The 27534-nt window shown below is 36.5% G+C and overlaps 3 protein-coding genes across 3 annotated transcripts; 1 reads left to right on the top strand and 2 right to left on the bottom strand.

Moving 5' to 3' along the window:
* Nucleotides 1-2212: 2212 nt before the first annotated feature.
* Nucleotides 2213-2927, bottom strand: LOC131332872 (uncharacterized). The gene is made up of 2 exons (XM_058367181.1): nucleotides 2352-2927; nucleotides 2213-2281 (listed from the first exon to the last, which is right to left on the bottom strand). Exons 1-2 carry the CDS (start codon nucleotides 2925-2927, stop codon nucleotides 2213-2215), a joined length of 645 nt encoding a protein of 214 aa, XP_058223164.1.
* A 6582-nt stretch (nucleotides 2928-9509) lies between these two features.
* On the top strand, nucleotides 9510-13414 carry LOC131332195 (uncharacterized). Its single transcript, XM_058366273.1, has 5 exons — nucleotides 9510-10327; nucleotides 10926-11122; nucleotides 11551-11739; nucleotides 12255-12306; nucleotides 13020-13414. The coding sequence occupies exons 1-5, from the start codon at nucleotides 9709-9711 to the stop codon at nucleotides 13190-13192; spliced, it is 1230 nt and encodes a 409-aa protein (XP_058222256.1). The 5' UTR covers nucleotides 9510-9708; the 3' UTR covers nucleotides 13193-13414.
* A 2600-nt stretch (nucleotides 13415-16014) lies between these two features.
* LOC131332194 (probable folate-biopterin transporter 6) lies at nucleotides 16015-22669 on the bottom strand. Its single transcript, XM_058366271.1, has 5 exons — nucleotides 22317-22669; nucleotides 21727-22119; nucleotides 21334-21441; nucleotides 17596-17778; nucleotides 16015-16752 (listed from the first exon to the last, which is right to left on the bottom strand). The coding sequence occupies exons 1-5, from the start codon at nucleotides 22608-22610 to the stop codon at nucleotides 16153-16155; spliced, it is 1578 nt and encodes a 525-aa protein (XP_058222254.1). The 5' UTR covers nucleotides 22611-22669; the 3' UTR covers nucleotides 16015-16152.
* Between the last annotated feature and the right edge of the window lie 4865 nt (nucleotides 22670-27534).

Here is a 27534-nt window from a genome sequence, read left to right as displayed (position 1 = left end):
CATAGAATTCGTGAGATATTCTTATCTCTTGTTCTTTGTGCGCAAAAACAGTATATGAGAAGTAAGAGATAATAGTATCTCAGACACATAATATGTTTTTGATATTCTTATCTGTTGTTCTTTGTGAGAAAAAAACAGTGCATGTGAACAAGAGATAACAGTATTACAGAAAAATAACATGTATTTAAGCAATAGATACAGAGATCAAGTAGTCATGCGAGACTAGTGCTTTACTTACCCACAATATGGATTTGAAAAATAGTATTTTACTTTCATCTCCTTGCTCTCTTTCCAATATGAATGTAAACGAATCGATGAGCTGCACACATTATTTCATGTGAGACTTAAATGCACAAAAGATTGGTAACAGTCCTGAAGAAATATAGAGTATTGACAAAAATGAAGCGAGAGAAAACAGTATCTCAGATAAAAAGTGTTAGTATCTCACAAACTTAATAAAGAGATAATGTTATCTCATCCAAAGAATTTACTGGTAGTATAATGTATACACATGCAAATGTGGATAAAGCAAGAGAGTAATATCACAATGTAAATGTCAGCCAATTCAATTCCCAAATAAACCGAATAAACTAAGAGCTAAGAATTAATGGAAAGCGAGGGATTGATAAAGAGTACCGGAGGGGTACGGTTTGAGAAAGACAAGGAGCCTTTCTTACCGTGTTTTGTACATCTTTTTTATTCAAGATTTCTATGACTTCTTGCAAGCTTACTATACCATCAAAGAGGTCGTTATCCCAGATAGGAATTCTGCAAAGTTATAAGACAACAGCAGTACATCAGCAATGAATATGAATCAAGAGATAACAGTATTTCAGACAAATAACATCTATTTGAGCAAGCAAATTGGTGCATTTTTACTAACCTGATGTCTTTCTCATACTCAAATATGTGATTTAAGAAGATCTTGTCATTTTCTGGGACGAGATGTGCCAGCTTTGTTGTTTCAACATCCATATATAGTAGTTCTGGAGCTGCTTTCTCTGCTTGTTTCTCTGTGCTTTTCTTCCTCCAATAGACTTGAAAATCCTCCATGTTCTTCTCTTTCCTATCTTCCCTCTTACTCACTCTCTTTGTCAACGACGATGGGTCCACAGTATGACCTTTCCTCAATCTCTTCTTCGTTGTTTGTTGTGGTTCTGCTTGAATGCTTGAGATTGTGGACTTGATCATTTGGTCTATTTCTTCCTTAGTCACTTCTTCATCATGAATTGGAGATTCATGATGATGCACATTCTCGCTTTGTTTTTGTTCAGACAAGCTGTTTTTTTGTTTCTGCAACTCTTCAATTATCTTCTGATCTTTGTAATGTTGGGAAACACAATGTGCTGCAATGTCATGCAACTCTTCTGTCACCTTTTCAATTTTTTCTTCCGCTATGTCCTTCTCAACATACAACCCGCCTATTTCAACCTCATTTTCGATTATGTCTTCCTTCAACATCTCCACCTCAACATGCAGACTACAAGTTTCTTTTTCAATATCTGTATAATCTGCATTTTGTTTTCTATAACCTGAAAGCTCATGTTGAAGGGATTCTACATTCTGGCGTAACTCAACAATCAACAGATCCCTTTCTTGGATCTTCTTGTCCCTATCTTCAATTTCAACTTTCATGACATTGTTCTCTTCTTCAAGCACCTTAATTCGTTGTTCAAGCTCTAAAATCAAATTCTTAACATCCTGGTTCTCTTCTTGAGGGTTTTCTTCTTGGGTTAAAGGCTCTTGGTCCGTAAGGTTTTTCTCTTTGACTTCGGGTTCTTTGTGTGTACCTTTTTGTTCATGCAAGACTAGAGCTGCAAACAACCCTCTCTCCTGTTCAGTTAGCTCCAATTCTTCCTGTTTGACCTTTGAGAGTAGAAGGGAACAATGAAGTTAAGAGGTAAATTCAGATTATAGATTCATGAGATATAATGTTTCAACTAAGATAGAGTTATGTCTCATTTTATTTGCAAACTGTATTTGACTGAGATACTAGTATCTTTTTCTTTTTGTGTGTTTATATAGAGTTTATTGTTTGAGATAGCATTATCTCTTGATTTATTCTGGTAGATACACTATTTTTGATAAGATACCGTTTTCTAGTTTTGACCATAATACATAATAAAATCCAATAGGTAATGATGCTTACCATTCCCTCTGGAAGGCTGCTCAGTGGTGCCTCCAACAGTTTAGCAGCAAGCTCATTCATTTTTCATTTCATAAATCTTGAAAAAGTTTGTTGAGCTGGTTTCATAATGTGGGTATGTTCACAGAGCCAGTACTGTTTTCAATGAAAATATGTGTCAGATGTTGTTGATATTTTACTACAAGAAAGGGTAGAAGATTTTTACCAGGAGTGCAGTGGTGCAACCACCAACAATCGCCGGATTCTTGGAGTTGAGTTCGTTAACAAGATTATTGGTGATGAACATTGACCAATTGTAATTTGCACTATTTTCCAAATCCTCAACAAGCTTCAGGTAGGACCAATTCAGGTTTGGACCTGTTGTTGGGAAAAACAGTGTTCCAATGGTGTACAATGTCAGAAGACGTGCCAAATCTTTTGCAGCTTCTATCTCTGATACTTGCTTTTGCTTCTTCTTCTGCTTTTTCTTGACGGGAGGTTTCAAAATATTTTCAATTGTCACCCTCATTGTTGGAAAGTGCATGGTGCTTGCCCCAGCAAAGACTCGATTGGCAAATTCTGTGTCTGGCCTTCGCCCGTGGGTTGCGATGTGGATCTTCACCGGTCCAGATGTTATTCCAAAAATGACACCAATGTCATGATCAGTCAGAGGAATATCTTTTCCTGCTAGGGAAAACTTTGCTTGACCTCTCTTATATGTCTCTATCAACTTGATAAGGACAGGATCAGATTTCTTCACCATTTGCTCATCAATACTGCCTTGAGTAATTGCAAACAACATGTTCGCAAAAGGTGATTTCTGAATTTGTTCGGATTGTACTTCATTGAACTTTACATCATGTAGAAGGCTTACAATGCTGTAAAGATTCGACCTACAATAAAAGTTACAAGACAATAGCAGCATATCAGCAAAAATGAGGCAAGAGATAATAGTATCTCAAAAAAATAACACCTTCAGGTTATTGTATAGAATGGCACGCCAAGTAGTTACCTGTATTGCAAACGTTTTGGTTTAACCTCTTCTTCCTTCACCTCTTCTATGTCTGGTTCCTCCTTTTTTTCTTGTCTTTTTTGTCTTTTTGTTTTGCTCTTGAGTTTATCTTCTCTCTCTTCCTCTTCAATTTGTGGTTCTGTCTCTTCCTCTTTCCTTTTCTTTGTTGTTTGACTCCTTGTTTTTATGCTTTTTTCTTCTTGATGTTGTGGTTTCTTTGTAGTCTTCTTCCGGGCTATCATTTTGAATCTTTTATATGTTCTAGGTTTTTCAGAATTTTCAGGAGGGTTTTCAGGGTTTTGTATCATTTTGAATCTTTTTCCTGTTAAAACAGATGAGAAAACAGTATCTTAGCAAAAATGAGCAAGAGATAACAGTATTTCAGATAAATAGTGTTGGTATCTCATAAACTTAATAAAGAGATTATGTTATCTCATCGAAAACGTTTTCTGGTTGTATTTTACAACAAGGGATAAAGTAGGAGATATTAATATCACAAATAACTCTATCTGCCAGAAATATAGTGTATTGACAAAAATGAGCAAGAGATAATAGTATCTCAGATAAATAGTGTTGGTATCTCACAAACTTAATAAAGAGATAATGTTATCTCATCGAAAATATTTTCTGGTTGTATTTTACAACAAGGGATAAAGTAGGAGATATTAATATCACAAATAACTCTATCTGCCAGAAATATAGTGTATTGGCAAAAATGAGCAAGAGATAACAGTATGTCAGATAAATAGTGTTGGTATCTCATAAACTTAATAAAGAGATTATGTTATATATCTCATCGAAAACGTTTTCTGGTTGTATTTTACAACAAGGAATAAAGTAGGAGATATTAATATCACAAATAACTCTATCTGCCAGAAATATAGTGTATTGGCAAAAATGAGCAAGAGATAACAGTATCTCAGATAAATAGTGTTGGTATCTCACAAACTTAATAAAGAGATAATGTTATTTCATCGAAAACTTTTTCTGGTTGTATTTTACAACAAGGGATAAAGTAGGAGATACGAATATCACAATGTAAACACATGCAAATACTCCATTACACAATATTTAACATATTGATGAGCCCTAACATAAAGAAAGTGACAAAACCAGTAAATGACGCTAAAACCCTAGGAAAGTGACGACGATCGGAATGACGCTGTTCACGATGACGATAGCAACGAATACAAAAGTTAAATTACCTGTTGAAATGGTCGAAAACCAGCGAAGATGATGACAGCGATGGTGAAAGGAACGCCTACAATAACGATGATGGCAGCGACGATGAAAAGATCGACGATGACGACCGTGAAAGGATCGACGAGAAAGACCGCGATTAGGTTTTTTTGTCTCTGAAATGTTTTTGAAAACGCGTGTAATATGGGTAATTTTAGAACGCGTGTGATAAAAAGGACTGGAGCCGCTATAAATTCTTTAGATGGACTAATTGCCTGTTAAACCCTATAGTATGTCCTTATAAACAAGGAGCCCATATAAATAAGTATCAAGAAACCAATACGCAAGGAACCAAATGAAACCAAAAACTTCGCCAATGTGATCCAACATAGATATCACTACTACAATAATAAATAAAAGGCACACTAAGGAGGTTCACAAAGACCACGGTCTTAGTGAAAGCGTGATAAAAAGTGGTGCTTAATATTTTCTATCTCAATTTAAGTCCAAAGCTGAGATAAAAAATAGTGCTTAATATTTTTTATCTTGGTTTTAGCCATGGAAAAGAGAGAGATAAAAGATCTCATTCTTACGACGAGATAAAAGAAAAAAGAGCTCACTCTTACAATGTGATAGAAGACTTTAGCGCGGAATAGAGCAAGACAAAAGACCTCGCTCGTGCGATAAGATAGAAGACTTTACCGCGGAATAGAGCAAGGCAAAAGACCTCGCTCGTGCGGTGAGAAAAAAAAAACCCCACTCTTGCGATGTGACAAAAGACTTTAGCACGAAAAATAGTGAGATAAAAGATCTCGTTCTTGAGCGGAGATAAAAGATCTCACTCTTGAACCGAGATAAAAGACAATGATAAAAAATGGAAGCATCTGAATTTTTGCGCGGGCAAGCTACTTCTCATTTAGGCGCGCTTTGAAAAGTAATTGAAAGGTTATGTGGCACAAAACGACGGCATTTCAAGAGATTGACTCTTGCGGCAAGATAAAAGACTAAGCCTAAAAATGACCTCACTCTTACGGCGTGATAAAGATTGAACCTTGCGGCGAGATAAAAGATTGAAGCCTAAATTTTAGATACTTTGAGCTTAGCAAAAAAAAATATTAGATACTTTGAAGTTTCTAATTTTTGTTAACAGCTAGTCTAAGAGAGATATAAAACTGTGATGAACTTATATGTCAATTGCTTTACTCTCTCTTTTCACGGGTCTATTGTTTTACTCACCTTTTAAGTTTGGGAAATTTTCAAAATGGCACCTGAACTTTGCACCAAATGTCACAGAGACATCTGAACTTAAATTTATTTCAATTAAACACCTGTACTAACAAAATTCCTAAATTTAGACACCTGAACTTAAGTTTATTTCAATTAAACACCTATACTAACAAAATCCTCAAAGTTAGACCCCTGCCGTTATATTTCGTCCCAAAAATTACTGACATGGCATCTCCAACCCGTTTAAGTTGCCCCATTGCACATGTTTCTAACAAGGAACGATGCACCCAAGCGAAACCCATAGGCAAACTTCATCGCCCCCTGTTGAAAACAGTGCAATGGGGCAACTTAAACAGGTTGGAGATGCCATGTCAGCAATTTTTGGGACGAAATATATCGGCGGAGGTTTAAATTTGGGGATTTTGTTAGTACATATGTTTAATTGAAAAAATTTTAAGTTCAGGTGTCTAAATTTGGGGATTTTGTTAGTACAGGTGTCTAATTGAAATAAATTTAAGTTCAGGTGTCTCTGTGACATTTGGTGCAAAGTTCAGGTGCCATTTTGAAATTTTCTCTTTAAGTTTCTTGGGGAAACTTACGTGTGTCCCCATTTGGTTGGGTGTGCTATTTGAATAATAGTACACAAATTACACTTGTCGGAAATCGAGGGTTAATTAAGTTGAAACCTAACTTTTAGATATTGAATTCTGTGTTTAGATGATAGAAATTGTTCTTGTGTATGCTAGAAACTAAGTTATTTCGGATATCTTCCAAGTGTTTGACACATTCGGTAAAAAATCAATTATATTATTATGGTTTAGCCTTGCCTGAAAAGGATTAAAATCCAATTGGGAAGCCACCATTGAAATTGAAATTGAAATTCAATATAAACACAAAATCCATGTGAAATGGTTAGTTTATAAAAAAAAAAATCTAAAGTTTGTCCATAATGTTACAATCTGTAGGTTGTGATAATTTTCATAAAAATACAAAGCATACACTACAATAAAAAACACTATTATCTAATAAATTTACTGGCTAAAATTAAATTTTTCTTCCCAAGAAAATCATTTGGTGACCAACAACTAATTTTGATTGGCAAAAGATATGTTGTCATATTTTTAAAATTTTTTAAACAATGTTTATATATGTATTTTTTATATATTTTAATATCATGTTAATTGCATTTCAAAAAATTTTAAGGAAAAAAAAAGGGTTCTCACTTTAGGAAGTAAGTATAAATATTTTTGTTTTTCTAATGTAACAGAAGTTGTTGGCTAGCTTAGTAGATGGAAAGAAAAGATCAGATGCAATGTTTTTCATCTTAGATTTTTTTATTTATTTTGAAAGGTGAAAAATTTGTTAATCTTTGGAAACAGATTACAAAAATTAAAAGAATCCAAGATAGCTTCAAGCTAGAGACGAGAAAACCCACAAAGGGAAACAACAACTCTAGCAATTATAAGCCAATCCGGACCCAAGGGGAGAGAATAACAGCCCAAGGTTGGCAAGAAACCATCAAAGGTACCACTCCCAAATAGACATCTAACACCTAAGACTCAAAGCAAAACCCAACTAGGAAACACCAAACCTGGCAAACCACAACCAAAACAAAGCAGCAAAAACATACAATCACTAGGGGATGTATCTTCATGTATTGGCACAATCATCCAAGAAGGGTTTAGCTTACAGATCCACTTCGGTTTGGAGATTTCATTCTAGAATCATGTTTGGCTAGGGGATACAACTCTTAGAGAGGATTACCATCAGTTGTACTTAATATCTTCTAAAAAAGAAGCAGTGGTCAATGCGATGAGGGGTAGAACTGAGGGGGGCAGGTGGAATCTAAATTTTAGCAGACTTACGTGAGTGGGAAATCGGTCAAGTGGAGGAATTACAACAGAGGTTGCAACTTGTATCTTTGGATTCGGCCAGACCAGATTCTGCGATTTGGAAATGGTCATTTGGAAATGGTCCTTTGATCTACGTTTCTCGGTAAAATCAGTGTATATCCAGTGGGAAAACGGAGGCCTCTCAAGAAGTCCGGTGATGGAAGCTCTATGGAAGAATCTCTGCCCCCCAAAGGTGGAAATTTTTGTGTGGATAGCTATTCAATCCAAGGTGGCTACTAGATTCGTGCTCTTGGAAAGAAATATGATTATTGAGGGACAATTTGTCCTCTGCCCGTTTTGTTCACTGCACTTGGAAACACCTTAACATCTATTCATGCATTGCCATTTTTCTTGGGATGTTTGGTCGAGGATATTGGATTGGTGGCATATAAGTTGGGTATGCCCTGCATCTTTGGAGGACCAGTTCATTTGGTGGGGCGATAGTAGATTCAGGAGATGGGAGAAACACTTGTGGGAAGCTACCTTTTACGCAACAGTGTGGTCCTTATGGTTGGTAAGAAATGCTTATGTTTTCAACAATGCGACAACAAGTTTTGGAGAAGTGGGCGATTTGATCAAAACTAGAGTTGCAATGTGGATAAAGGCGAAATTCGACATCAAGATGTATTCGGTGGAGGATTTTAGGATTTTTTTGGATGGAGTCAAGTTGTTGAAGCTGTAAATTAGTCTGATTATTTTGAAGTGTTTGTCTTCCAATTTTTTGTTGGAAGGTTCTGATTAGCTTTTCTTTTTTCTTCTATGTTGCTCGAGTAAGTGTCATCTTACCTTGCTCGAGCCTCCTCGATGTATCCTTTCGAGTTTTTTATAAAAGTTTCGTTTGCCGAGCAAAAAAAAAAACATACAATCACGTTTATGGTGTGATTATTTTGAACTTTCAATCATGATTTATAACCATGATCTAAATGTAGAAGACTTATGATTTCACCTATAAAGATCACGTTTTACGACTGTGATTAATGACATACGATCACACTTAACAAGTGTGATCATTTTGAACTTTTAATCACACACGAAAGATCACGGTTTTAAAACTGTGATTAAAAATATATAATCACGGTTAATAACTATGATCATTATCGTTTATTGTGGTAGTGTATCAAATTTCGATTTTATTTGATTTTCTTTATATTATAACTGATAGGAATATATACATATTAAAAAAAAATGTTTGGTACAGCCGGAATTACTAACTTTATTCATGCTCCCTCTATCCTGTATTTTTTTTTTCCAGTAATTCGAACTTCTCAAAACATCATGGATGATTTTTATTTCTTTATCAACTGATTTTGCAAACCTTGCGTATAACGGTATAAGAACTAGTTGAGATCTATTGGTTTTGTTAAAAAAATATAAAGTATTTTTCTGTGATTATAAGGTAAATGAACTCAGATGACGACCAACGTTTAGAGCAAGACCTTATCAATATCTCCGAGGTGAATTTGTCAAGCACTTGCACGGGCACACACATGTACACACACACAAACATGTGTGTTTATATATATATATATATATATATATATATATATATATATATATATATATATATACAGTTATTTTCAAATGAGGAGGTCAAAATAAGGACCTTCCTATTTTTTCCATTTTTCGATCGAATTTCGATGATCCGAGCCGCTCAATGTGTTCAGAACGTGATTTTAATGGTACTCGCGAGAAATCGGCAAAAAAAATGACCAGGAATGGCTTTGATTTGAGCAGTTTTTATTTGAACCGTTTGATAAAAAATAACAAAAACTGTTTGGATGAAGCCCTTCCCAGTTTTTTTTTTTGCTGATTTTTAATGAATACCCTTAAAATCACGTTCTGAACACATTGAGCGGCTTGGATCATCAAAATTGGATCGGAAAAGAAATATCCTTATTTTATTAAAATAAAGTGGTCCATAGAAGAAGGAAACTATATATATATATATATATATATATAGAGAGAGAGAGAGAGAGAGAGAGAGAGAGAGAGAGAGATGGCACCACAAATTTTTTTATGGATATTATCTATGCATATACATATATAGATAGAAATACCTGGCAAGGTCAAGATTGAATCCAATTGAAACAAGAGTCAAAGCCCTAATACTATTTTGATAAAGAACAACCAAATGGGGAAGCTTGAGTTTCTGGTTGGAGGGAGGACCGACGATGACTTTCAAAACCTTGGTTGTGTATATAAAGAGATGAAGGAGGGAATGAAGGTGCTCGGTAATCCAGAAAGAGAGAATTGGAAAAGAGACAAACGTAGCAATGGAGGGTTCTGCTACAAATGAGGTTAAACAGGGAAAGAAAAAAAATAAAGAGAGAGAAAGTCCTTGTGAGAAGGAGAAAGAAATTCCTATTCCTTTTGATGCTGAGAGAGAGAAAGAAATCCTCTCTGATTTACTCCTCAGAGACGGAAACACAGAAATGGAGAACGTTGAGGTTAGGCAGCAAGAGAGAAAGAGCAAAGACAAGGAAAAAGAAACCCCTCCTGGTTTCCTTGGTGAGAGAACCACAAAAACGGAGGCCCATGCTAATGTTGAGGTTATAAGAGAGAGCGAGACAAAAGGCGAGGAGAGGGAAATAGAAGCCCTTCCTAACGTTGAGACAGAGAAAAACAGCCCTCTTGATTTTATTAGAGAGAGAGAAACGGAAATGGAGGCCCTTGCGGACAATGAGGTTAGAGGGAGTAAGAAAAAGGGCGAGGAAAGGGAAAATCATTGTGAGAGAAAGAAAGATATCCGTCCGAGTGAGAGAGAGAAAGAAAAAAAAACCTCTCCTGGTGCCGAGATGGAGAACGATGCACCTCCTAATGATGATATCTGCCCCATTTGCTTTGAAAACTACAACATTCCATGCAAGACGAATTGTGGACATTGGTATTGCGGTGAGTTTCTGTTATGTGAATCTACTTGTTTGATTTTCAATTTTCTTTGGTTGATGTGGGACCAATTTGAAGCCCTAGCTAACCCGGAACTTGGTTCAAGGAAAATGTGGGAGACGGGAAAAATACACAACAAATTTTGTATTAAAAAAAAAAAAAAAAACTGTTTTGGTTTTTCCACTTTCATTTTCCATGCTTGCAAATGCAACTTAACAAAAAAAAATGAAATTTCAGAAATTTTGATAACATCTTTTAATTGGTAGTTTCACAAAGAAAACTGTTAAAAAAATAATTTATAAATACCTTTCTGAACAATTAAGGTTACTTACATGTATCCAAAAAATAAGCATGGAAATGAGAAAACAGAAAGACAGAAAACGCGTTTCCTCTCTTCTTAGAGATGTAACAACTTTCTTGCGTTCTACATTTCCATATCAATGGAGAAAGTAAAGAAAAGGCGCCATTAGGTTAAAAAAATTCTCGTAAATTTTCACAAACCATTCATTATTCAATTTTCCCAATTTCATTGCAAATATTAATAGTACTAGCTTGTTGGCTTTAAAAAATAAAAATCAAAACAGTGTATTATTTTTCTGTGCAGCGAATTGTATTATTACGTTCTGGCTCTATAAAAGCCTTTTTCTACGTTGCAAATGCCCATTGTGCAATCAACCCATCAAAATAATGACGCCTGATCCATCTCTATCCCTTCGTACTGAGAATGAAGTTGTTGAGGCCTTGTTTATAATTCAGGCCTATAATCGTCTTTCTGGAGGTGGAGTCCACAGCCTCATCTTGGTAAGTTTTTTTTTTTTTTTTTTACCCATGTATGACTGTGTGTGTAGATATGATATAAGCAATATAAAAATATAATTCCAGAATTTATTTTTGAGTATTACCTAGTTTTATTTATTTTTATCTGATTTCCCATTGCAACACAAATCCATTAATTATATTAATGCATACATATTAATAGTGCTGAATTTTTATGCAAAATATTACTACTATTTAAGGTGCATTCAATGGGTGCATATATACCTCTCATAACCAGATAGAGGCTTTCGGGCAAAGTGTTCATTTACTCGTCGAACAACGAACCAGATAGAGTAGGCAAAATATTACTACTACTACTATTTAGCATTGCAACTATGCATGCGTGTTGCCATTTAAATATGACCTCTCTAATAACTGACATGAACTTTCTGCCTTATACTAATTTTCTACAGAAAATGCGGCTGCTATCGCGTCTGGCACCAATGTACTTGAAGAGACTCCTTCCCTATCTGTTACCTGCGATTTTGGTGGTGCTAATTGTGATTGGAGTTATTATGTTCCTGATGTTGAAGAGATATTCTAGAGGACTCTTGGATCCTGATAAACTTATACTCAACTTTGCCATTGCCCGCATCGTTGCTGTAAGTAGTCCTCCAACTCTTCTTGTTAATTCCATCATTGAGGACATGCATGCATGATGGCTAGCTAGCTAGGATGGGATTCTAATTTTGTTAGGATGCTAATTCTCTAGTGCATATATGATGCTTATGATCTTCCTCTCCTTAATGTACATGCCCTTTATCGAGTTCCCAATATATTTCTTTTGCCGATAAAAAAAAAAAGGGTCCTCCTACACTGACCATCATTTTAGTTTGATAATTGGGGTATCTAGGTCAGCTTTACGCATCTCAACCAAACAAACCTCTAGTTGCCGGCCGGCCCAAGATTTGGAGTGTTCGGCCACCATGAGATTCTACCTTGTGACCTCTTAGAAGGCAAACCATTTAATTTGATTGTTATCTTATATCCACTTGGCTTTGCTCTCAGGTTTATTAAATGTAGATACAATATAATTAACTTTGTTTCTCTAATCAAATCAATTAGTTCATACCATTAGAGATGCTCTTAATTAACTTTGTTTCTCTACTTTTTGCAGTTAGCTTTGTCACTTTCCTACAACTACTATGGCTTTGGATTTCTTCCTGGAGGTATTTTGTACTATATATATATAAACTTATACAGAATAAATTTAATTGCTATTAGACTTATAACTTCATTTTTCTTTTGGAAGCTGTAAAATTCTGTTTGGCATTGGGTATATCTTCATTTTCATGCTTTTTGTTTTTGTTTTGGATAAGAAAGTATTAACCTAAACCAAAAATCTCATTGGGTATAGTGAGGGAGTATTAATTTGCGAAAGAATTTAGTTGGTGGATTATAGATTCTGGCTCATAAATTATGATTTCCGAATTATGAGATACACGAAAATAAGAATCTATCAAAGCATTTTCGATATATGTGTAAGTTAAATCATGCATCCGATTCGTATTCGATATATGAAAGCATTTTCGTACTTTATGACTACGATCGAACTCCCTAAAATTGTATTTAGACCATGAACTCGTGAAGAAACCTAATTTATTTATTCTTGGCGAACTCTCTCTTCGTAAAATTTGACTTGGCCGGATCCCGGATCCTTCCTCTAGACTAGACTGCATCTAGCACCAAGTTTTTCCACTAGTAAATTATATCATTCCCTTGGAGCTAAACTAGAGTTTTTCTCTTTCTTTATTTCCTGTTTCTACAATTTACCTTCTTTTTTTTTTTGCAACAACTGTTAGGGCATGCCTTTGAAAATGCTCTTGTGATGTATTGAGTACTCATCTTCTACCTAATAAACAACAAACTATTATATCGACAGGGTTCTGGGGGGTCAGTACAATCTTTGAATGTTGTACAGTGGGTCTTGTACTCGTCCTCGCTGCAGTTGGTCTCTTTCGCAGAATCACCAATAATCGTCTTCAACCTCATCGTCGAAGTCGAAGAGTACTCCCTCCCGTCGTTGAGCCACTACCTCCTGTTCCTGGGCCTTAATTGCAGGCTAGCTAGGGATCGATCCTGCCACCAAATATCCATATCCTTTTGAACCGACAGTTGCACGATATGAAAAGGATCACAAAACTCGCAAATCTCAAGGCATGCATGATTGTGTTGCCGCCAATGTATTAGACTAAAATACATGTATAATGGGGAAGATAAGTCCATACTTGGTAGCGCGGTGCAATTTATACTAATTCTCTCGCATCAAAGTAAACAGAAGATCGATGACTCTTGAAGGATGGATATATCGATGTGGATATCGATAGACGTTGGTGTCTTCAGCATTCAAAAAACCAAAAGTAACAATATTCTCGCCTGAGAAATTGCCAAAAGATTACGAACAAATAAATGAAGAGAACTCCCTGATCTTCTCTCTTTCCTCTGTATGGAATTGCTGAAACACGGGAATGTATTTCTACGGCACTAGCTACTTCGGCTATCTATTTTATTCTTGTCGTCAAGACTTGATCATCATATTATACGCGCAGTTGCACATTTCATTGATATACTTTAATTCCTTTTCGTTGACGTAATCTCTTTGTTGGCCGGGGTATTTTGGTGTTTTATTGCAATATGTTGTCATGCTACATTGTTGAGTTCTACACCGTTTGTTAAGAGGTGCTCCAATTCAATTGTTACGTTACCTATTTCTCATGCATCTTCATTGTCTTCGATGATATCTCCACATGAGTTTTTGCATTCCTAGTCTACTTAATTTTGTAATTAAGAAAAAAGGAATGTTGAAAACCTGATCAGTAAAAATAACAAGAAGTAGGTTGCCGGCCACATACTCTAAATCCCAACCGACCAGAAGAAGAAACCAAAATACAAACTACCAATCTAAAATGCAACAAAAAAATACAGATACGACGACAGCTTCAAAAATCGCTGCTAGCATATATACGCTTGACCATCCATTTAGTGCACATATTTGAGTACTACTGGAAACTCACGAGAAGCCCAACATAAGCATCCAACTGGGCACCCACACCAAATCAGACTTGTCACTAGTAGAGTACTTATGGACCAGCCAGCGAGATCCAGCCAGCGAGATCGGGATAGATACATGCGGTCACACCCAATTCTTCACACCTACATACCAGTTTTCTTTTGCTAGCTTCCACCTATTCTATGTTTATGGATATACGAACGTACCCCTCTAGCGCATCTGGCAAAATTGATAAATAGGCATCCAATGCTGAATTTGCAAAACTCAAATGCCTAGCTAGCTCGCTGCACTTGAAAGCCATAGCGTAAGATTACTTCCATGATTTCTAGCTAGGAACGCATTGAACGCTGGCGTGCATATATACTAGCTACCATATGTGCTCTGCTGCGACAGATTCAATTCATTTCTCAACCCAATAGTACTCGATCCTAATTGCTTTGGTAACCCGGCCCCATAGACACCACGTCACCACAGACCTAGAAATTCCAAATCCTTGACCTTAAAAAAATTTAGTTATTCCATATACAAGCCAAACTGCCAGGAAAAACCTTCAGTTTTCGCCAAAAGTCCAGACTGCAACTCTCAAAACCCAAGCATTAAAAATTGACCTTTCTTCTATTATCACCCTCTTGATTGATTTCCTAATACTCCCTACCGATAAACAGTACAATCACCACCCCACTAAGAACTGCCCTGTCAAGATTGAGACAATACGTACGGATTTCCCACAAGAATCTCTATTTGTGAATTTGGAAAAATGACTAATAATGTCATCCTCTTCCCAATCAAAAACCACATCCATTTACTTTCCAACTTCATAGGCTCCTTCTGCATCCTTCACGATGATCCTGTTTTGATTGTGAATAATGGACATCACCCGAGGAGATTGATATATCCCAAATCTGCAGTTTCGAATAATTTTGAACTTCTTTGATCCTTTCTTAATTACTTCTGTACTACCATGCTTCAAATTGACATTCTTCATATTCTTGGATTTCTCTTTTGTTTTCAGAGTGGCAATATTAGGCATAGTTATATTGGCATTAGACATAGGTGTAGTGTTTTTGGGACTTCAATGCAAATTTCAAACATCAAATGGCTCGTCTCTTCGTTAGTTTATTGTGATTAATTGTGAGGGTTGTTAAGGTACCAGAACGAAGTTTAAAGAGAGAATAGTATTTTTGTAACTTCACGTCATGGATCAAAAAAGGAGTGCAAATGGATAAACGTCTGAGTGCCAAAATTCTCTTACCACTACAAATATGTGTATAGGCCTACAAATAAGTGTTTGGGAAGGCCTATGTCCAAGAAACAAGGACAAAAAAAAGAGAAAAAAGGCAGAGCAACGGCCGGCATAAGTTGGGGCCAAAAGAAAGCTCTTCTATTGGCCTCGAAAACCAAATGTTTGTCAAGAATATGGTGAGCATGAAATACTCAATTGAGAGATTGCGAAAGGAGCGCCTCGTTTCGTTTCGAAGAACCCAAAAAAGAATGGAATCCCGCCATGTTCAAGGACAAAAGATGAGGTAGTAGTGTCTATTGGAATATTTATATATGTTCTGCAATGTTTCGAATCATAGCTGCGGAAAAACCTGCTACAAAATTAGGAGGAGTGAAAATACAGTAAGCTGATAAATAATTTCATCCACAAAAATATCTAACAATAACATAGCGTTCTATGATTCTGTCTGGATGAAATCCTGTTCGACTTTAGAGTTGCCGGCTTTCAGATATGGTAACTTTTAAAATCATGTTTATTCATCTTTTCACCAATACGAATAATTTTTTCTCATTTCTGTTGATCATATATACTTGAATTTGGGTATTGGGTTCTGTTAAGGGGTGTGTACCAACAGTACCATAGGCCTTCCCAAACACTTATCCATACTTCCCAAGATAAAATGAACCAGTATAAATGACCATTTACGTGGCAAAAAAAAAACAAATAAATGAAAATTTGTAACGAAACTTCGTTACAATATATGTATTTATACAACCAATTGAACTAAACTTCATCTTCCTCATTGAAGGGAACAAGTTGCAAGTTATCAGCATCCTCATCCTCACCGGATTTTATTGTGTTCCCCAAAAGATCAGCAGGGATTATGGTTTCTGATGGATCAACATTGGGGATAAGGAAAATGAAAGACAGAGTTGCAAGTCTCAAAATGTTTCTTATGAGCACCACCAGCCATAGGTTGCTGAAATCAGTTCTTGTGACATGGAATATGTGAAGAACCATTCCTCCGCCCCACTTGTTGGTGAGTGAACCAAAACTGTCTATGCACATTAAAAGCGCGAAAAATGTGCCCTCGATTCCCAGAGGACAAAGCCGTGTGCTCAACACAATCATGGGAATCCATCGGATTCTGGTCACGATTCTGGAAATGCATTCCTCCGTGATAACAAAGAAGGAATCTGGAACTCCCACTCTTTTGTTCAACCGTAAAATGAAAATGAGATCGAGCATTCCGGTGAGGCCAAAGAGGAGCTGGGCAAAGAAAAGTAGCTTTCTGAATGGGTAGTCTTTTAGAAGTTTGTGGTAGATTAGCACTCCAACTATAGAAGCCAATGCACCTATTGCATAGATCATTCCAACGAATTCCTGCATTAAAGAGAAGAATATATAATCGATGTAGACAAAATTATAAGTTTCTTGGGTTCAGATCCACCCCGGTCCAAAATTTGGACCGGAGGAAACAGTCCTAATCTGGGCTGTACATTGAAAAAATTAATGGTTCAGATTTACTCACAAATTCTAAAACTTTGAACAAATCCGAACGATTGATTGAAGATTTTGACTATCCGCTCCAGTCCAGTCCAAAACTTGGACCGGAGAGAATCCACTTCCTTCTTGAAGTTATTAAACTGTCAGTAAGTTCACACCCAACAGCAATTTATCATAATTTCATCCTCAATTAGCAAACCAAGCCAATAATCAACACTGCTTTGTTTGAAATCGACAGAAATTCATCATATCTACGAATTTCAAGTGTCAAGAAGTGTCCGTGATGTTTTAAATTGCGACAAGTTGTTTGGGTTGTATTTGATCTAACTTGTATTCCTTCCGTCTCTTATTGTTGGTCCTTTTTAGAGATTTGAGTCAACAGTCAACTACAAAATACCATATTGTTGAAAATAATTTGTCCAACTTTTAAAAATAAGGAAATTGATATTCGCGCTCCACTTTTTAGTGTCCACTTTTAACGTGAAGTTACTAATAACTTTATGAACAAAATGGAGCGCCATCAGTAAATAATAGAGCGCGAATATCAATTTCCTAAAAATAATTTCTTTTGAATTGTGCGAAAAAATCCACAAAATTTTTTACAACTTTGTATTATATTTTGTCAGAAACTTGGACACTTTTTCTCGGAAAGGACATGGTTTAATATTTGGTGTTTTTTTGAAGGATTATATAAAGAAAGAGAGCCGAGAGACAGATTACCTGGGAGAATGCGGGACCATCAGCTAATTTAGGATTAGTGTACCAATAGAACTGTCCTTCATGAGTGCTTATACTGAGTGCCAACGACAAGTACATGTAGAGTGATGGCTTCCACACCTGCGGGATTTGGATGGTTTGGTACATCCCCTTTATTGCTCCCCCAAGTTTCTGCACTGCCTGCACCTACACAAGACAAAACCAAGAAAATTGCACCCTAGGTATACGTCAATATTTTATTGAAAACAGATCGACCCATGAAGGTCCGGGTGCGATTCCGCTAAACTAAATGGACCGCAAGCTAGTGGTTATAGTCAAATTGTTTCCGCTAAATGAGAGTATTTTAGTCAATATATACGAGGAGAATGGTATTTTAGTCCATTTAGTTTAACGAAAATACACCCGAAAATTTCTTGCATAAGCTCCACTACGACAACCTCAAAGTTCAAACTTGTGCTTGGGAAAGCCGCCAAAATAGAAGAGTAAATATGTTTCTCTATTTTTATTTTAGTTGAAAATTTAATACCCACGTACGGTGAATGTTCCTGTTGCTTTTTCAAAACCTCTATTCTGAACCTGAAAGGAGTTGAGGCCCGAGAGTTCTCTAAGTCTCATGTTCGAAATATGTTAGGCGCTATCTATTTGTAAAGTCTAATCATATGGACTACTTTTATGTCGACTTTAAATGGGTCTCCGCTAGTAGTCGATGGAATTAGTCCTTTAGAAATTAGATGAGTTACGTTGCATATAATCTTATCCAGATACAAGTTCATATGACAAATAGCTATTTTTTAGTTTTCTCAATACATTCTAGCCCGTAAAATATGGTGCCTTTAGATTTGTGTTTTCGAGATGCCCACCGATAAATAAGTCCAATGTAGTTCCATGCCTTGTGCTAGCATGAGAATGGTGATAGGAAATCAAGGCAGCCCAACTATTAACCTAAAAAAAAACGAGACACTTGACCAGGGCCCTCAATTTTCACAAAGGTCCCAAATGCAATAATCTTCTTAATCTATTCTATCCTAGAGGAAAGACGAGTGGAGGGTGGGGAAAAAAAACCAAGACACTTGTCCAGGGCCCTCAATTTTCACAAGGCCCCCCAAAATGTAATTTTAATCTATCCTATCCTAAAGGAAAGACGAGTGGAGGGTGGGGATTGAACGTTCGCCAAAGGAACTGCCCCATTACAATCCCAACCAACTAGGCTTAGGAATCAACTTCTGCTCTCTTTGATATTGGCCCGCAGAACAAACTCGCCTGTCCGAATGGATTAAGCCACTGGCGGCTGTACACCAAGGCCTGGCCCCGATTGTTTTGGGATTTGGATTTGGATTTATAGATAATGAGTGTAGAAATAAATAGAGTAATGATGGAAAATAAAGTAATAATTGGCGAGAGATAGAGAGAAAAATAAAAGTAATAATTGAAGAGAAATAAGATAATTATTAGAATCCAAAATCCAAAACCCCAAAACGAACGGGGTGTTTTTTGTTTGAATTTTACTAGTAGTAATTTTAATTAGTTTACATTTTATTTGAACACTCAACCAATACATTATGAAAACCCGTAAATATAGGTAATCCACAAACGAACACCTAACACATTATCTTGAGCAAATGTCACGCTAATATTGAAAGAGATTCGTAAAAATGCGAGCAAAAGAAAAAAATTATTGGTGTGGGTATTGTGATCCATGTCTATTGCCGATGGGCTAAATGTATTAATTTCGTATTCATAAATTAACTGCATTAAATTTATTTGTTTGTTTAGCTTGTGGAATTATGGACAAATTTTTTAAAAATTCAACTATGTAGCAAAACCCTGTTAACTAGAAAAATATTGCTTCGAATCCAAGACTGATCAGATAGAAACCTTGTCCAACAAACTTTAAATTTATCTTCCCCATTTCAAAAAGATTGTCAACTATATATATATGCAATGCGGCGAGAACTTAAAAGTTAAACCAATTATAAAGTGTAGAAAATAATAATAATTTCCTATACTTTATTACTCAAGAGTACTCCACCACTGATAATACTATTCTGTTTCTGTAACTTTATGTGCAGACAGGGTTTGAACAGCTATAACCTTAATCAAGTGGAGCTGTCTCAAAAGGTACGTAGCACGTGGTTGTTGATTTTTGGGTTTACAGGGCCAGCTGGAAAATATAATACTATTGTTTTTGTTGGTAGCTAAAATAGAAATGAATATTTTCACAACTTTCTTCTTGTTTGCATAGCACAATAGACATCACTCTATTTTGTTCTTTTACCCTCCTCTATGAGGATTCCTCCCTATGAGGATTTTCATACAATCCGCACCATCCAAGGAGGCAATCAATGATCCAAATTAAAAACGAACTCTTCTAAGAAAAAGTTAACTGTTCTCTAACTCATTAATTTTTAAAAAAGTTCGTTTTCAATCCGGAACATTAATTGTCGGGATGAACGATTTGGATGAAAACTCTCACATGATCCTCACAGAGGATTCAGATCCTATATATATATATGATAGTATAAGCAAACTATTAAAAAAGGCAGCGGTGGTTGAATTAACAGCACATTTGGACGTGGTAGTCTAGAGCTAGCCTTGTGGAGAAAACCTAATTCCAAAAGAGGCCATCCAAATATCTCCATTTTTATTTTTTGATGATAACTTAGGTGTTCGAAACAATTTACACGCAGTGATATAAATTTGTTCGTTTGTCACGTCATTGCTTACGCTCTCAAGTTTTATAGTGACAAATTTTATTCTAATTTAGTTGGAAAGTTAATCATAAAGACAAAAAAGAGACTTAATTTCTATATGCGTATTCAAATTAAACTTCTATCTGCGAGCTCATTTGTCTCCTCAGACGGCTACAGAGTATCCTCTCGAGTCTCGAACAAAAATAAATAAATAAAATCCGATTATAGAAGAATGAAGTCTAACTAAACCTTGACTAATTTAAGAATAAAATGGGAGCTAGTGGAGGAGCCCATCCTTCAAATGGATTGGAGAATACAATTTCAGCCCAGAAATTATTCCTTCCAGACTCGCCTCTGGGGCCCTTCGTTGTGTTTAACTCGTAATTGAGAGTATATATCAAGCAAATCAAAATTCAAGTTAATTAGATATATATAATTTGATATATTCATTTTGGAAACACATTTATCTAGCAAAAATAAGATTGCATCACTTGATCAAAACCTACTTCATCCAATTTTGCAATACAAATGTGTTTCGAAATTGAATCAAAAGATTTGCAATCAACTGGATTTTTGGCATCTTAAAAATATGAACAGTCTCATCATTTTTTTTTTCCGGAACAGTCTCATGATCATTGAAATGAGCTAAAAAAAATAACCTTCTTCGGGCTAAAATTGTGCTCTCAAATCCAACCTAGAAATGATTTATTCCAGACTCACTTCAATGATCGGAACTGTTCATTTTGTTTAGCTCATTGAGAACATCAAGTATACTAAAAATCGACTTGTTCCAATTTGTCTATTCCTTAGACAATAGACACGCTAGAAATTACATACATCCACTCATGAGTAGTAGGGACAAGTTTCACGTTATTTGATTTTTATTCATAACTAATATGTCTGGGACCAGTTTGCGTGCACCTCGACTAATTTAGGATCTTCAAAACTACTTTTCTTGTATTTAATAATAACTATCATAAAGCAATGTCACAAAAACAACGCAAATTAACTTCAATTGGAAGGAGAAGTACGTACGTAGGAAAGTTGTTACCTTAATATTCTTGTCCGAACTAACAACAGCATTTGTTTTGAGTTCATAGATCACTAAACCCAGCCCTATCACTGATGCTGGTGGGATCGCCAAAAGTCCTAATGCTCCCTGCACCCACATTTAATTACCAACATTTAATTTCAGGGATCGTTCGCTGAGTTATTAATTACAGTAATTTGATAATAGTACTAATTTGGGTTTAATTTTAAAAATTTTGGAGAATAATTTGAGAATCGATTACGTATTTACAAGTAAAACCATAGTTTATGGAGAGTTGAGATTAGGCCCATGGTGGGTCCACACATTAATGGTAGCATCACTATTTCCTATCAATTGTCAACGCGTTTAGAGAGAGAGAGAGAGAGAGAGAGAGAGAGAGAGAGAGAGGCAGACCTGAGCTCCAAGATGATGAATAAACAATCCGCTAGTAGAATACCCAACAAGAGCACCAACAGAAGTACAAAACCCACAAAGGCTTTGCATGTCCGGCGCCAATGACCGGAACTCAATACTATTCCTAGCAATACAAGCATCAATCGTCACATCAGCGATCGCCATCGCCGCAGTTATACCCACCAAGCAAACCAACGCCACCCCCACCGCCAGCTTACCGCTTAGCGCCACAACCAAGGCTGCCACAGTCCCCAGAACCCCGGCCAACACAAAGTAGGGCCGCCGGTGGTAACCCCTCACCGGGAAAACATCTGTCAAGAGGCCCCACACGGGCTTCATCACCCATGGAATATAGTAAAGGCCCATATAAAGTTGTACTTCCGATGGTTGCACCTGTTGCAAAAAGAAAAAAATTGTTACTTGTTTCTCAGCTCAAGATTTGAGGCGAATTTGCGATTAGCAATATGGTATCAGAATATGCAATAGTTGGTTCATGTTTGAACCGTTAAATTAATTCTCGTTATAATAGCTTGAGATTTTAGATCGATTAATCGGTAGGCAACAGCTTAATATATACTATGTAGTAGTACCTTTTGAACGTCCTTCCAGTAGTAATCGGTGACGACTCTAAAGAAAGATCCCGAAAAGCCCTGGCTGAGGCCATAAACGAGGAAAATACCGACGACGAAGCTGGTGTTGAGTTGGTGTGAGAGCATTTGGAGCCATTGGAACGGTTGGAGGAGGAGAGACAAAGGGGTGGTTTTCTCGTAGTCCTTGTGAGGGTGGAGGAGGCTTTTCCGATCCGGCTGTGTGGTGGCCGGGGATTCGTGGTCGGCTGCGAGAGGCTCTGTGTCGGAGGAGTCTTGTGCATCCGGCCTGCGCATGTTTAAGACTCTCGATATATCAGATTTACAAGTTGTGGAATGAGATGTTGAATATTTGATGGAGATCGAGGGTGTGGCCGGGTGTTGACTTTCTTGGAATTGAGGTAGATTTATAGATGGAAATTAAGCAAAGTTAAAAACAGTGCTGGTGCATTTCTTTAGTTTAGTTTAGTTTTCGATCGGTAATTAATTGCTTCGAATATAAAAAGTTAATTGTGTCTAAATAATAGTATTAGTATATAGAAGTTGTTTAAGTGATCATGCTCCGAGGAATCTCCCGTGTTGTTATGAGTTTAAAATGAAGAATGCATGCCGACACACAGATTTTAGGAGCACTAGCTAGGTTAGAATGCATTTTACAATATAAAATTTATGTATCGCTAGCTCCTGTTGCTAGCTAACACTCATAATCTCTCTCTCTCTCTATAGATATACTTATTTATGGAGGATGTGTTATTTACAGCATTAACCAATCATAGCCGACTGTCCAAAATGCTTTTGAACGGTCACAATTAAAAAATTGATGAATGGCATATTTAGTATCAATTACCAATAATCACTTTCTTAAATTTTTTAACTTATTTGACCACAAAAATGAGATTATTCGAAGCTCAAATTTTTAATTTTGATTGAGGGGGGGTTTTGATTAAAAAGTAGTAAAGTGACCCTTTTTTTTGTCTTCATTTAAATTTTTTTTCGCATTTGTTAATTTTGTGACTTATTGATTTATCTTGATGAGAGAAACTGAAAAGATAAAAAAAAAATTGATCAAAACTCATAATTTTTTTTGAAAAAGAGAAAAACTAAAACACAACTTTTTACTTATTTTTTGTCTTTTTCAAAAAATTATGAGTTTTGATAAAAAAAAAATTACATTTTTTCGGTTCCTCTGGTTGAGTTGAATCAATAGGTGATAGAAGTTTCACACAAAAATGACAAATGCAAAAATAAAATAAAAATGTCACAGTGAGGTAGAAAGGAGTTAGATGACATGCAGAAGCTAAAAAATTAAATAAAACTTTGAACTTCCCTTTTCTTTTGCGTTTCCTCGATCGACAAATCTAGGATCCCTAAGAAACATAAAAAGTAGGAGTAGAAGAAAAGAAAAAAGGTATACGAGTAGCAGGAAATGTAAAAAGAATAACAAGACACAGTGAGGTAGAAAGCCGAAGGAGTTGGACGACAGAAGCTAAACAAGCAAATTTTGGTCTTTTAATTCTAGCTAGTAGTTCATATTGAATTCATTTTTTAACTCACCTGAACTCATATAAATATGGGTTGATATAGCTTCAACTCATATAATATGGGCGGGTTGGGTTAGGTTATAAGTCGACAGATTTGGGCGGGTTAGAAAATTTGAGTTGGGATTGCTACCTTTAGGTGGAGTATTTCGTTTGTTGATTTCTTTTTCACAAATTGAAGGAAAATACATAGGCCCGTTTTGTTTTTGCTTTATTTGTTGCTTAAAAATAAGCCATAATGCGGTTTTGTTTTGGCTAAATGACTAGGGAGGATTATTTTTTAGTTTTCATTCAATTTTTTTTCACATTTGTCAGTTTTTTGTTAAAGTTGTATGAACTATTGATTCTTCTCGATGAGAGAAATTTAAAAAGTAAAAAATTGTGTTCAAAATATTTTTTAAATAAAGAAAAATATAATCTGAAGGTCGTTCTATTTTGAATTTTTTTTGTCTTTATATTAAAAAAAATCGAACAAAATTTTACTTTTTATATTTCTCCCGTCGAAACGAATCAATAACTTTCGAACATTTTGGTGGATTTTCAGTATTCCCGAAGTATGTCCCAGTTTTTCCTCCTTAAGGACTTGTTCTTTTTCTAGTATATAATAATACGGAGTATAAAATAATAACTCACCAAAGGGAAAAATATTTTAAAAAGTAGTAATAAGCAATATTAGACTCGTTCAAAAAGCAGTTATTGCTGTACTCCAGTAATTTTCGTTAGTTTTTTAAGCAATAAGTAATAAACAAATGAACAATGCGAACCAAATGCTGAGTGGTCTTTTTCTCGGAGGGAACAGGGGTTGACTTGACCCAAATCCTGACGTGGCATTAATACTAGTTCCATGTACAATTGAGAAGATTGTTATTTTCCTTTTAATTTCTGCCCCGGTTGTTCAGGCCGGTTTACCAACAATCATATAACTCAACTAATTCCCTTTTTAATTCGGTCAAAGGTAAGTCATCAATGCCGAAACTAGAAAATTCATACTATAAAAAATTTCTTTCTTGCGTGATTCCAAAAATTGAAACCTTGATAAATTGTATAGGAGCAAATTTACCAATACTTACCCAAAAAAATTCATCAACCAACCAAACTAACCATTGGGCCTGTAATCTTCCTACTTACCCGTCGGACTGGATCATCTAGTTTACAATTTTAAAGTCTACCACATGGCCTCTTGGTCTCAAGAGTTCATCTTGTAAGACCCGGCCCTTTTTTTTATTAGCAAATTTTTTTATGAACCTTTAAAAAAGCGGGGCGGTTTCGGGAACATTTAAAAAAATATCTCATAATTTCCGATCAAATTTTAATGATCCAAGCCGCTCAATGTGATCAGAACGTCCATGATAAATCGGTAAAAAAAATAATCGAAAAAGGCTTCATCTGAACAATTCCAAACAGTTTTTTTATTGAACGGTTTACATAAAAAATGCTCAAAAAAAGTACTTTCTGGTCATATTTTTTGGTAATTTCCGCCAAGCACTCCTAAAATCACATTCTACACACATTGAACAGTTCGGATCATAAAAATTTAATCAGGAACTATGAGATTGAGATTTGGGGTGTTTTTTAAGATGTTTTTATATATAGGTGTCTCTGAAACTGCCCTATTAAAAAAGATTACAAAGATTTAACAGATCACGAGCACACCGACGAAAACGCCACCAGAGAAGACCCGACCCTTTGACCAGAATAATCTCCTCATTATTCTAAATTGTTGTGTCAAAATCTATTTTCTGAGGATAACTTCTATTTCAATTTTCCTCAAAGGCGATATTAGAAATTGACCTTCTTTTTTTTTTTTGCCAAAACGATAACAGATGATATTATAGATCTAAGAACCAGAACATCAGAAGGAAACTTCATCCCTAAACAAGAGATCAAGAAACCAAATAGGAGAGGACTCTCAATCCAAAGACACCCTACTCCACCTAAACCCACTGCTCCAAGTAGACAGAGCACTGCAAAAAAAAAACCAGAAACACCCACACAAAGGTGATAGAAACCCCACAAACGGGGAGAAATCCCACACAGAGAACTAGAAAAAAGAAGAAGAGAAAAACTGGTAATGAAACCGAAGCAGACTTCATCCACTTACCCAAATCTCCCACTCCGGCGGACTATATGGTGTAGGGAGGTATTTCCGAACAGGTACAAAACGAGCCCGAGCACAGTCAAAGAAAAGGTCAACGCGCTATGGACCAGTGACATGAGAAGTCAATGGTCCAGAGAGGTTGTACGATTCTCGGTGCAATAACACGAGACGTTATTGGACCAAATACAAGAAAAATGACATGAGATGCCACTGTTCAAGAAACTTGTTCGGCAAGAAAGAGCCGAACAGGAGGAGAGCTCCTTAGAAAGGAAATGGTCCAAATTGCTTCCTTAGGACCAGTTACATGTGAAGTAACTGGTCCAGGCCGTCTGTTCGGCCATGAGATGGCCGAACAAAGAGAGAAGTCCTATTAGAGGGAACATTCTAGAAGGGTCCAGAATCACTGGTATTCTGTTAAGGGATGAGATCCCAAGAATATAGGATCTAAGAAAGATACCCAACGAGTATGGGATGTTCGGCTTGTTATGGAAAGAGTCCTACAAGGATTAAGGAAATAAACTGATAAGGGAACGAGAATCCAAGAGATCCTAGTTTTCCTATACAAGATAGGAAACCTAGGGCAATATGGATACTTGGGCAGCAAGCATCCATAAATCTATAAATAAGAGGTAAACCTAGAGGTAAAAGGTACGCAATACATTGCATTATTCGATATTCACCTACTGATAATTAGGGTTTTCTTTAGTACGAAATACTAACAAAGGCATCGGAGGGCCTTTGCCACGAGAGGCAAAGGTGCACTCACTGCTTGTTTGTTTTGCAGGATAAGGGTTTCGTTGACAAACTAGGGTTCCGGTCAAGAGGCACGTGAAGCCGTTGCATTCCAGTGCTGTTCAGAGCACTACTTGAATTTGTCCACCTACAATTGGCGCCGTCTGTGGGAAACGAAAGAGTTCCCTTTGAAATACAACCATGGTGGAAGTAGATCCAGCAACACCACACGACCCAAAAGATGTGTTAGTTGGAGGAGGGGATAAATCTCCACCCGGGGCTCCGAGAAAGCCCGAGGGAGGACACAAGAGGACCACGAGTAAGGGCCGCCCCCTTGCCATCCACGGCAACTCCAAAAATAGAGATGGAGAGACGGCATCGAAATCCACGAGAAGGACTAAATCCCATCGAGGGGACGAATCGATTGCACACTCCAGGAGTGTGTATCGTAGCGAAGACATTCTTAACAAAAAGAGGCAAGAGATCGAGGAGTATGCTCGTTTGATCAAAAAATGAGAATATGAGATCAGAGAACTAGAGAGGATTAGGGAACATCCGGAGGATTCCGAACTATCTCGAAGAAATTCAAGAGGCAGTGAATATGCTTTGGTACAATACAAAAAGGCTCCTTCACGAGAAAGAAGGAGCAGAAGCAGAAGTCTGACCCCGAGGCGACATAAAGCTTCCCCACGAAAGGGAAAGAACAAGACCCGAACACCTGAGCGAAGGAGGGTTTCTCCGAGAAAGAGGAGAAGCAGAGGTCGAAGCTCTACCCCAGAGGAGGAAGGGAGTAGGAAACAGCATAGGGACAGGTACGAGAGACCTGATTCCGACTGGGAAAGAACTAGATCCA

This window comes from Rhododendron vialii, chromosome 7a, assembly GCF_030253575.1.
Source record: "Rhododendron vialii isolate Sample 1 chromosome 7a, ASM3025357v1".
In the NCBI taxonomy this organism is placed as follows: domain Eukaryota; kingdom Viridiplantae; phylum Streptophyta; class Magnoliopsida; order Ericales; family Ericaceae; genus Rhododendron; species Rhododendron vialii.
Note: the sequence above shows the minus strand (reverse complement) of the source record. Positions and strands in the feature narration are given on the sequence as shown.